This window comes from Scyliorhinus canicula, chromosome 16, assembly GCF_902713615.1.
Source record: "Scyliorhinus canicula chromosome 16, sScyCan1.1, whole genome shotgun sequence".
Taxonomy (NCBI): domain Eukaryota; kingdom Metazoa; phylum Chordata; class Chondrichthyes; order Carcharhiniformes; family Scyliorhinidae; genus Scyliorhinus; species Scyliorhinus canicula.
Genome location: NC_052161.1, coordinates 4,212,381 through 4,224,612, shown reverse-complemented (window position 1 = coordinate 4,224,612; position 12,232 = coordinate 4,212,381). Strand labels below are relative to the sequence as shown.

At 42.0% G+C, this 12,232-nt stretch overlaps 1 protein-coding gene across 4 annotated transcripts in view; it reads left to right on the top strand.

The window, feature by feature from the left end:
• The window catches only part of oga (O-GlcNAcase), a 72,489-nt gene extending 60,833 nt beyond the window's left edge, over positions 1 to 11,656 (top strand). For 3 of the 4 annotated variants that reach the window (XM_038821467.1, XM_038821468.1, XM_038821469.1), the window contains 4 exons: positions 982 to 1,070; positions 3,907 to 4,096; positions 5,527 to 5,686; positions 7,740 to 11,656. In XM_038821467.1, coding sequence (XP_038677395.1) covers positions 982 to 1,070; positions 3,907 to 4,096; positions 5,527 to 5,686; positions 7,740 to 7,876 — 576 coding nt within the window. In that variant the 3' untranslated portion in view covers positions 7,877 to 11,656. Of the gene's footprint in view, positions 1 to 981; positions 1,071 to 3,906; positions 4,097 to 5,526; positions 5,687 to 7,739 lie in introns of those variants that run through there. The other variant, XR_005463708.1, reaches the window with a different exon arrangement.
• Positions 11,657 to 12,232: the final 576 nt, after the last annotated feature.

Sequence of the window (12,232 nt, the reverse complement as noted above, 5' to 3'; positions counted from 1 at the left end):
AGTGCAGCTAAATACGTGGCTTTTCAGAGTAATTCATTCCAATGTTAATGTAAGCCTACTTGTGACAATCATAAAGGTTATTATTCTTTAATGAACTGAAGTGTTTGTGCCCATGTACATACGCCAGAGGAGAAAGTGACCAAACCTCACTGAAGTGCCAATATTCACCAGGTTCTCAGTCAATGCTAATGATACCGGCATTTCTGCAGGACACATGCTCTTGCTGTATTTTTGAATGTAATTGGAGCAGAACTGTCTGCACTGTGGGCTATTGCCAGGTGTTTGTGTTACTGGAACTCCGAATGTATGATTGCAAGTAATCAATGCAGCATTTTAACCTGTTGCACCAGTTGGAGTTTTGGATTAATGCAAATTATTTTTACTTTATAAGCCAGCTTTTTATGAGACTTTTGCCTTTTATTTCCTCCAACGTTCCATCGGAGGCAATTTAACTCCAAAAGCAAATAATTATTGCTATTTAAGGCACTCTAAAGCTTGCCTTTGGTATATTTGTAAAGGCACAATGTGTCTTCAGTGAGTATCATTGCCTGCCTTCCGTCAACGGGAAGGCTGTTATTTTGACAGAGCAGTACTTGTATACAGCTTTTTAAGGTTTACTCTATTCCAGCCCTTCAATGTAACTTTTTTATTGAAGACATACGTAATGCTGCCTTGTTGACTATTCTCATAACAGCTTGCTTAAAGGAGATGCATTTCTTGGTTGGCTGTAGAATTTGGCAATTCAGGATTTGGTTGGTCTCCTCCGAACAGCTCCCGTTCCAGCACAGTTGGTTGTTGGTCGTTAGAATAAACATTGTAGACTGTTTCCATGACCAACCAAAAAGATGGGTCATGGTTCCTGTATATTTCAGGTCAGCAGAAACCCCATGATGAAATGTATGTTTATCAGGGACAGAAGCCCTCCTGTGTACCTGATGTGCAAAAGTGCCATGTATCAGCAGGTTTTCTTTTTATCCCCAGGCCTCTGTGTACAAGATCTGTAAGGAGATGTATGATGATGAAATGGATGGTGACTCAATGTCTTATCAACCAGATATCATTGGTGACAGGTGAGTGTACAATGTGTGGGTGGTAGGGGCTACCTGTTTTCTCTTCCCATTGTAATTTGCATTGTGGTTTCCATTGAGATCTTGTTCCACAAGTGCATGCCCTCCACCCCCAACCAAAAAAACAGGACAAATCCAATCTGGCCAGTTACTGCCCCATCAGCCTGCATGTTTGATGATGATATTGACACTGCTACCAAGCATCACTCAACTCGGCAATTAACTATCTACCAATGTTGAGGTTGGATTCTACCAGGACAGCACATCTTTGTCACAACCTTTGTCCAAACATGGACAAAGGAGCTGAATTCCTGAGGTGAGAGTGATCTAAAGACAGCAATTGACAACGTGTGGTATGAACGAACCCTTGTAAAATTGAAATTGCAGAATGGATTGCAGCTCACAGAAGGAGGCCTTTCAGCCTATCATGTCCATGCCAGCTCTCACAAGAGCAGTCCAGTTAATCTTGCCTCTTCCCCATTCTGCTTATCCAATTCCCCTTTGCATGTGTGTGTTTCAGGGGTGGGTAATAAATACTGATCTTGATAACTGTCCATGATTTTATTTTAAAAAGCACTGGCTGCAGTAAACCTGGCCTCCTTGTTACGTATGGTTACTTTCTGTTGGCTTTTTAAATCTGAGGTGTAGGGTGACCTTAAATTTCCTTTTTTTAAACAAGACATTTTATTAAGGTATTTATGGTTTTATAATAACAAAAGACACAGATACAGGAACAGATATAAACACAGTTCAATGAGTAACACACCCCTCCATCTCCCACAGTTCTCGCCTAAGCTAGACCGACATAGCCTAACCCCCCCCCCGCTGTCGGTTCAATTTTCTCCGAAGAAGTCGATAAATGGCTGCCACCTCTGAATGAACCCTTATGATGAACCTCTCAGGGCGAACTTGATTTTCTCAAGCCTGAGAAACCCAGCCATGTCACTAACCCAGCACCCTGCTTTAGGGGGCGTTGAGTCCCTCCACGCTTGTAAGATCTGTCTCCGGGCTACCAAGGAGGCAAAGTCCAAAACGTCAGCCTCCCTTGTTCCCGGGTCTTTCGACACTCCAAAAATCGCCACCTCTGGACTCAGTGCCACCCTCACCTTTAATACCCTGGACATGACATCTGCAAATCCCTGCCAGTATCCCCTGAGCTTCGGGCATGCCCAAAGCATGTGGTCATGATTTGCAGGCCCTCCCACACACCACCTACACCTGCCTTCTACCCCAAAAAACCTGCTCATCCGGCCCAGTGTCATGTGTGCCTGGTGAACCACCTTGAATTGTATCAGGCTGAGCCTGGCACATGATGAGGACATATTGACTCTGCTCAGGACATCCTCCCACAGACCCACCTTAAATTTCTTTTTAATTGGATTTAAAAGTTTACCACTTCTCGTAACTTTTCAAAACGTATTAATATCCTCAGAAGTTTATTTGACCTGGGAAACATAATGCTTTCCCCAGTTCTGACCTTTCCAAGTTCCATGCATTTCCAACTACATTAAAGATTCTCCGTTGTTCTCCAGCTCTGCTTTAGCAGGTAGGGTGTTCTTTCAGAGGGCCAGTGCAGACTCGGGCCAAATGGCCTCTTTCTGCACTGTTGGGATTCTATGATTCTACCTCGGCTGCACTGGGAATTGTTGGCATTATTCTGAAACACTTGCTAACCATTTAGCCAGCCACGCTGACTGCCCCCACTGCACTCCATTAACACTGAAAACTTGAAGATAAATTCATGCAGTCTGGAATTCAAGTTTAAAGCTTACTTTCCTCATTGTGAGTGAGCTGCTCCTCTGTACTGTGCATAGAGAGAAATGAATGAGTACTTTTTCATTTGATGCATGTTTTTCTAACCGGTAAGGTATTATTCATTGCAGTTCCTCATTCATTAAAAGCATTGAGTTGATCTTTTATATTTGGGTTGGAGACAATGGGAGATGATACCAGGTCAGGGCAGGATCTTTACCCTGCAAGGCATTAGTGAACGAATAGTCATTTCCAATGTTGACCCAAAAGTTACTAGAATTTTGCATTTCAGTTTTCTGCGGAGATTTTAATTCACAATTGTGTTTTCAATCCAGTTACATAACCACTGCCCTACTGTGTTACCTTGTAGGGGAAACCACTTCATATGAAAAAAATATAAAAAGGCTTTGTTTTAATTTGGTTGCTTAAATGGCAGTATGATTGCTACAATTGGTGTCAGTTGCCCTGGCTATAAAGGGATTAAAGCTGCCATAATTTCTGCCATGCAGTGTGCAGACAAAGGGTGTCAAGTGAGAACTTTTGCCTGGTATAGGCACCAATATCAAATATACTTGCACTCGGTCTAATGATCTCTCAGGCAAGCCTCCAAAGGGATAAGATGGCGCCAGAGCATGGCGACTCTACGAGCTCTCCCTAGCAGATCCTGTTTTTACTTATCTAACAATCGTTCTAATCTTCTAAAATTTAATTCTAAGACTAACTTTATTACTAACCTCTCTCTTTTCACCCGATGCTAGTATTATGTAGTTACATTGTGTACCTTGTGTTGCCCTATTACGTATTTTCTTTTATTTCCTTTTCTTTTCATGTACTTAATGATCTGTTGAGCTGCTCGCAGAAAAATAGTTTTTTTGGTACACATGACAATAAACAAAATCCAATCCAAGAGGGTTTGCCTATCCCTGTGAACTGGTGTCTTAGTGAGAGAGGATACCTAAAAACGGTTCTGTCCCTTTTAGTTGGTTGCTTGTCTTTGTTTAATGGCTAAACAAAAGTTTCTATACGATTTGGTGCTGTACCTGTATTTGTTTTTTAGTGTCAAGTGCTGTTTTTGCTGTGTTTGCAGTTTGGTGGGAGGTCTTTTGACGCTGAGCCCGGATTATTGCTTCGTGTTAGAGGATGAGGGCATATGTGGTTATGCCCTTGGAACTGTGGATGTGAAACCATTTTGTACAAAGTGCAAAGTCTCCTGGATACCCGCTATGCGGGAGAAGTATATTAAACCAGAGGCTAGTAAGGACCTTTCAGACGAACAGGTACTCTCCAAGAATAACTGGATTTGCATTTACTGTAAATTTAATGTATAGTTTTTAAGAGAATCTTAAAGGGCTTCTATTGTCTCAATCCTGGTGCAAGAAAATGCTCTTGAGATTCTTGTATCCAGTGAATACACTCCCTCTATAGCAAGAACATCCATCTTCAGATAAGGAGACCAAAACTACACACAATGTTCCAGGTGTGGCATCACCAAGGCCCTGTATAATTGCAGCAAGCCATCCCTGCTCCTGTACTCGAATCCTCTCGCTATGAAGGCCAACATACCATTTACCACCTATACCTGCTGTGCCTGCATGCTTACTTCAGTGATTGGTGTATGCCAGGTCTTGTTGCACATTCTCCTCTCAATCTATAACCATTCAGAAAATAATCTGCTTTTCTGTTACTGCTACCAAAGTGAATAATCTCACATTTATGCACATTATACTGCATCTGCCATGCATTTGCCCACTCACTCAGCCTGTCCAAATCACACTGAACTATCTCTGCATCCTCCTCACAGCTCACCCTCCTATCCAGCTTTTGTTATCTTCCTCTTTGAAGCGCATTGAGGTGTTTTTATGATTTTAAAATGCTTTATATAAGGCATGCAAATTTAATTGGGTGATCGTCTTGTTCAGATTGTACACTTAATTCTGCTGGAGACTGTCAATCTGCCTCGACTGATATCTCTCTTTTATATAATGTGTTTCACATCTACTGGACGCTTCACAAGTGCCTTACAGCCATTGAAGTAAGAAGTGTAAACACTTTATTGTAATTTAGAAAAATGTCAGAGACAGATTCATAACTAGCAAGAAGCTGTAAGGTTATAGGGGGTAGCTGAGAGTGTGGAGTTGAGGTTACAATTAGATCAACCATGATCTTACTAAATAGAGCCGACTCGAGGGGCCGAGTGGCCTCCTAATTTGTATGTTCATCTATATGTAACCTGCTGTCAGAATCTAATCTCTAGCAAAAATCTGTCTGGTGCCCATCCTCTCTTTATTCCCCTTTTCTCTCCAATTCATCTTTAAAAGGTATAAAGAGGCTCACTCTTATTGATTCCCTTTTTAAGTGTTTGAGCATGCCTAGAGCCAGTAAAGGAAAAGAGCTTCAATTTATTCAGCAATTTTCATGCTGTTAAAATGCCCCCTGCCCCACCACCTTCAAACCCATTGCTGAAGTTACTGTTTCATGGGCAAGCGTAACAGCAGGGTTCCTCAAGCAGCACTCCGATAACCAGGTTTGGTGTTAGCTCACCGAATAATGTTGGCCAGAACAGTGGAAAGTTCCTACTTGCTCGTTGAATAGTGCTGTGTGATCTTTAGTGTTGAACAGGCAGATCCTTTAGCTTTTGATATGCCTCAAGTGAACACTGCCATTACTGAGTAAGCCTGTTTGTCACTTGTATTTGGTTCCCATGTAGAAAATGATGCTGAGCTTCCATGAAGAACAACAAGGCCTGCCGGAAAACTTCCTTGCCACCTTTCCCTCGCTAATTAAAGTGGATGTGCATTCAAAAGTGACAGATCCTAGTGTTGCCAAGAGTATGATGGGCTGCTTGCTTTCATCGTTAAAAGCTAATGGTAAGTGTAACTGTTTGCCTCCTTTGAAGATAAATCATGCTGATTACCAGCATTGGACAGAAGTGATACACTGGATTAAGTGGAATACATCAAACGATTACCTGCCAAAATATGTTGCTTTCTCATTCTTGGAAACAATACAAATGAATTGATTACTATCCAGATTACTATCGTGGGCAGCACGTGGATAGCACTGTGGCTTCACGGCGCCAGGGTCCCAGGTTTGATTCCCCGCTGGGTCACTGTCTGTGCGGAGTCTGCACAGTCTCCCTGTATCTGCGTGAGTTTCCTCCGGGTGCTCCGGTTTACTCCCACAGTCCAAAGATGTGCAGGTTAGGCGGATTGGCCATGATAAATTGCCCGTGGTGACCAAAAAGGTTCGGAGGGGTTATTGGGTTATGGGGATAGGGTGGAAGTGAGGACTTAAGTGGGTCGGTGCAGACTCGATGAGCCGAATGGCCTCCTTCTGCACTATGTTCAAACATGAAATCACTAAAGAGTGCCCCTTTTTAAAAGATTCCACTTTCCACTGTGATTTCGGAATGTGTCTTTCTTCTGCTATGGGATCCTTGGTTAAGATGAATGCTGGTTCGCTGGGCGATCATCCTTAGCCAACCTACATGTGAAGTACACAATGTACAGTGACTGTCCATTAGAGAGCTGAGAATAGAACACAGGTGTTGGGTCAGATCAAAGATTGTGCAGCATCTGATCCGTTGGCAGATCTCCCAATAAATTGAATAAAGAGAAATAAAGAGAAAAGCTCTTTTCAAAGATCCTCGAGGCAAGTGCTGGGAAAATATTTACAAGTACTACTGGTGTTGTTCTGAAAATACAGTTTTGCCCTGTTTTAATGACAGCCCGTGCATATGGCAAATAATGATTTTCTCCAAAACCGATTGTCACCTCGGATTTGTCATGGGACGTTAGTACCGGGGACAATGAATCACATCATACATTTGGAAATGTTGGTGTGATGTATTTTTGTGCCGAATAACTTGCTGTAGCTACAGGTCGTCAAGAGAGCAAACATGTAAAGTATGAAGAAATTCAAGATAGCAGAACTCTGCATTCTATATCCGCTGCTTTGAAAAACAAAATCTTTCATAGAATATGTGTTACTCACTGGGCCAGCATTGCCCATCCCTAATTGCCCTCGAGAAGGTGATGACGAGCTGCTTTCCTGAACTGCATGTTCACTTCTCTGGAACACTTGCAATGAGGAATAATGCCCTGAGATCTACAAATACCGCACTTCGGATTTGGTGCATTTTTATTTGGTTACCGCGGCTCTGCAGTAGCTTTGTTTCCTGTTTTTGGGACCCATTTGTTCTATTTGATCCCAACTGCTGGAATTAGCGTTTAGACACTAATTGCTTGACATCTCTGTAATTGAAAAGTTCTGTTTTAATTATGCAGTGTTTACATAAACATAATTCATAAGCTGGAAACTATTGTTGAGTATTTAAAGATCAGTGAGCCTAACCAAGATCGAGGGTCACTTTCAAAAACACTCTTGGTTCTATCTTGCAACACTAAACCTAATCCTAAATTGCTGTCTTCACTAGTGTTTGGCTCATGGCCCATGATTCAGCAATGCTGGAATGTGCTCCTCCAGTATGTAGCATGGTGTCTTGCAAATTCTAGATTTCATCCGAGATTCTGGGATGTGTCAGGGTAGTACAGGGAAGCAGGAACATTGACGCTTTCTTGTTACTGGGTAGCAATAGAAAGTCACTGACTTACAGCTTAATGGAACAGCAACAATTTGTATTTTTGTAGCACCCTAAACTTCCCAGGGTGCTTTACAGGAGCGATTATCAAACTAAACTTGGCACGAAGTAAATGAGATAACTAAGATAAGCGATCAAAAGCTTTTACAAAGAGGTAAGTTAGACAGCCAAGTCCCTGACTGAGTCTCCCAAGGACAACAAATGGAGCTAGGTGGCCTGTGATGTATCCTGGGTATATTAAGAGAGCCTGTTCCGCTGCTGATTGTTTGCAGTGGGTGTTGATGAATCAAACTCCTACTTATTTCCATCTTTTTTTTCAGGATCCCGAGGAGCATTCTGTGAAGTAAAACCCAATGATCAACGAGGTCTGGAATTCTACAGAAAGCTGGGCTTCTTGGAGTTGGCTAAAATGGAGGGATTTCCAAAGGAGATGTTGGTTCTGGGAAGGAACTTGTAACTGGCGCCCTGTGCTACGTAGTGTAATTAAAGGATGTGTATAATTAAATGTATCTAAATTTAGCCTTAAGCTGAATAACCTGTGTTTAATAATGTTTTATATTTTATCTTTTTTTATTTGAAATACATAATAAGGTGAACTTGATCTAGATGGCACTTTGTAAGATGGGTGGAGCTCCACTGATGCAGTAACAAAGCATTATCTTCTCCCGTTTCTGTTTTTACTCTTTTCTATCCTTCAGCTTTTCCCCACCTCACATCAGAAATTCTCTATTAGACAGGAATTTGGCACGGTGCTGACTAGTTTCTCTCACTTCTGACGCTAGTCCCAAGTTGATGGTGTTTTATTTGCTGTGAAGCCATCTAAACTACCACGTCGTAACGTAGCTCTGTTTATAACTGACCATCACAGAGCAACGTTTGCACTTCTTGGCTTGAAGTGATTAAATGAGCCGTGTTCAGTTTGATTGGCTGAGGTTTTGGAACAACTGGTGCCTTGGAATCTGCTTTCTGCAATTTTAATAATTTCCTGTGAAAAGTAATGGTATTTGGGACTTTAAATTGATACCACATTTTAAAAAGGGCACCGTGTATGTAGTATTTCTTATAATCTAACTTAGCGTTTTATAGAATTGTTTCTGGATAAAGGAACAAACTAAATGTTGTAAATCTGAAGTAAGTGCTGGGAATACACGGCCGGTTAGTCAACATCTGTAAAGGAGAAAGGCCGGCTAAGATTTTGGGTGCATGCCCTTCAGAACCCGATTGAGCTATGTATCCAAACCATTTATTGAAGTGGGAGAGTTGTTTGTATAATGACCGCCTGAAGTCTAACTTGGAAGTGGTCCCGCACCGGCTTTCACCAGCAACAAACAACATTATTATTATTATAGGTCTATAATCACCACTTTAATACAGTAAAATAGCCCAAGATAATTGTTAACCCAGTCCTATATGTGACTTCATCGTCCCATTTTGTGACACTTTGGGCTGGGAGTATTATCCCAGATCAAAGCTGTCTGACCTCCCATTTGGTTCCAAGACCAATGTGCACATTAAGGTCACGTCATGATCTGCTCTTACACCTTGTCAAGCAACCCTACCCTGCATTAACCAGAACCTTTTCCAGAAATATATCCTCAACTGTCTGTGACAAAACTATATATCATAGTCTGCTTCCATTTTCACTTTCCAGTCCTATGCTTCTTGTTCTATGAAATATTCTCTAATATATTACACTAAATAGAGTATGTCTTACATTGTTAAACTTTTGATTCTATGCTTGAGGCAGTAATTAATGGGCATAAATAATGGCATGTTTTAGATATGAAGTTCATACTGTTCATTACATTGGCAATAGGCAAAAGCATTGACTATACCCCTGTGAGGGAAGCTAAAGAGAGATGACATCCCCTGATATCTGCAACATTCTTGTTTTTATTCCACGACTCAAAAGTGTTCATCTGTCATTCGTGATTAAGATTTCACTCTTTAGGTCTTGGGGCTAGCTTTGTGCGAACCAGGGGTGGAGGCAGGAACATGGGCACAAGAAATAGCAGCTGAGACACCTCATTTTATAATCTGTAATGTTTCCGGTAGCTGGAAGTAAACAAATTTGCTTCTCTACCTTCACTATACTAATACCAGCATTGCTGCAACCTCTCCTCCTCTACCTCTCTCTAGTTCTGAAGTCATATTGGACTCAAAACATTAACTCTCTTTCTCCACAGATGCTGCCAAACCAGCTCGGTTTTTCCAGCATTTATTATTTTTATTCCTGCAGACAGTGTCTGTGGTTACAACCTGTCTCTCTGATAACAGTTTTTAATTTCAGCGCTCTCGCACTCTGTTCTGAATCTTGGATCAAGTGAGAATTAGCTGCAACTCGCATTCAATTCCATCCATTCTTGCCTGAATATTTTTCCAAACATTAGCTAGCCTGCATCTGCATATACTATGCAAATCACGTTTGTCCATATACTCTCCTACCATACCTGGCTTTATCAAACTGAACAAAATACTAGAGAACAGTCGAAGTTTTCAGATCTCCCTCTACTTCCCCCAACCACTTCTTTGAAAGTCACGGGGGTCGGTTTAGCTCAGGTGGCTGGACAGCTGGTTTGCAAAGCAAGGCCAGCAGCGTGGGTTCAATTCCTGTACCAGCTGAGGTTATTCATGAAGATCCCACCGTCTCAACCTTACCCCTCGCCTGAGGTGTGGTGACGCTCGGGTGAAATCGCCATCAGTCAGCTCTCCCCCTCAAAGGGGAAAGCAGCCTATGGTCATCTGGACGAGGGCAACTTTGCTTACTTACTATCATCCCAGTTCTCCTACAATAAGGTATAAAGAATGCCTCAATTGGGTAATGTGCACAAATTTGGACCAAAATAATGTTGCTATTTGAATACAGGAAGAAGATGGAAAACAAAATTATCCAGATATTGCTCTGGTCACATTCACAGAGCTAGAATAGATAGAAATCTGATTTTACAGATTCCTCAAGGTCCAATCTGGTTTGAAAATCCATGTTTTATAAAACCAGAGTTGTACCTTTTTTTTCATCTCTCCATTTACCTAATTTCTTTCCTGCCCCATCCTACCTCCCAAATATACTGCAGCATATTTCTGTGTTCTGCTGTTTCCTCACTGCAGACTTACTGCTGCTTGTATGCTTTCTTTCGTTGTCTACTGTTTTCTGCACAAATACTAGAAACCAATTGGTGGGAATGGTTCTGGGGGGTGGGGATATGTGGGCTGTGCTGAAGGACCAGGAAGCCTGTGGGTCTATGGTTCCAGAAACTGAAAGTGTGCGCAAAGCTCTGAACAGTCACATGGAAAATAATGAACCACTATTGAGCGGGGAAGGAAAGAGAACACTCTGCTGAAAACCTGAAATGGAATTAAATATCTAGCAGATTGGATAAAGTTGCCTGCCTGCTAGATTCTCTCTCAACCTGCTGTGTATTCTGGCACTTCTTTTATTTGCCCCATCAGCTCAAATGGAAACAGCACTTTGTTTAACATCTCCCTCACTTAATTACCTTTGAGAAAGTGGAGGTGAGTCACTTCACTGAACCACTGTTTGTACAATGTCGGTACTTGCAGATGCTGTAAGCTCCAGAATTTTGACCCAGTGACAATATTCCAAGTCAGGATAGTGAATTACGGGGGGGGGGGGGGGGGGGAGGGGAGAGGAGGGGAGGAATCTGCAGGTGATGGTGTTCCCATGCATCTGCTGCACTTGTCTGAGGGTCGTGACACTGAGGCAGGTTTCAGTGGTTCTCTTTTCTTCCCCCCCCCAGCCCCCCAAAAAAAACCTTATTCTGTTTTTGTCACCAGGTACAATGAGGAAACTCGGATTTTTTTTACACCCAAAGCTGCAGTTACAAATTCTAGCTTCCCAAACATGTGGTGTGGCTGGTGCAAATATTGAGCTGTATACTGTACAATGGAATGAGTATACTGGTGGCTTCAGTTTTAAACTGCCATTGGGACTCCACGTTGCCTGTTATAAATTATAAAAGCATATTCACTGATCATTAGCATAATATTGTAACACTAAACTCTGCAGGTGTCAACATTTCATTTATTTCTGTAACATGGGAATTTATCCATGCTCTCCTCTACCTTCTGCAGCCCACTTTGAAAAAGCATAGAAATGCTGGTAGCTTTTGATATCTGTTAACTGATGTCCCCTTGCTAAAACTTCTGGCACTCATCAGTGGAGAGCGTGCCCAGACAAGGAAAGAACTGTGTACATATAAATCTTTTTAAAAGATCATCTTTTTGTGTGTCTTTTGTTTTAAAATATTTGGGTGGAGGATAGAAGGGCTTGTTTGCTCAGTGTTGACTGTTCCAGCGTCTGCACACTAATAACTAAATATACACCTGGCTGTTTTTTAAACCATATCCTGATGTGAATTGAACAGCTATGCTGATTTATTGTTAATATGGATAAACTCGGGTGAGTGGAGGGACCCTGAGGGAACATTTTCAGAGGCATCAACTAAGTGACAATGAAAACCTGAGCAACTAAAACTCCCAGGTTAATTCCTGCTTTTGGGATATTGTTCGAGTACACCTCCATTCCCTCGCAGTGATTGTGGTTTGACGTCACTGGTAGGTAGCTCTATCTTCTCTCCCAACACCGTGGTTATTGCCTACTGTGTGAACTGAAATTGCTGTAGTAAAGTAAAGTCACCATAGTTCCAAATGACCATAGGCTGCTTTCCCTTTGTGGGGTGGGGGGGGGGAGCTGACTGGTGGTGATTTAATCTGAGGGTCACCACACCTCAGGCGAGGGGCAAGTTCATGAATAACCTCAGCCAGTAAGGGAATTGAACCCACGCTGCTGGCC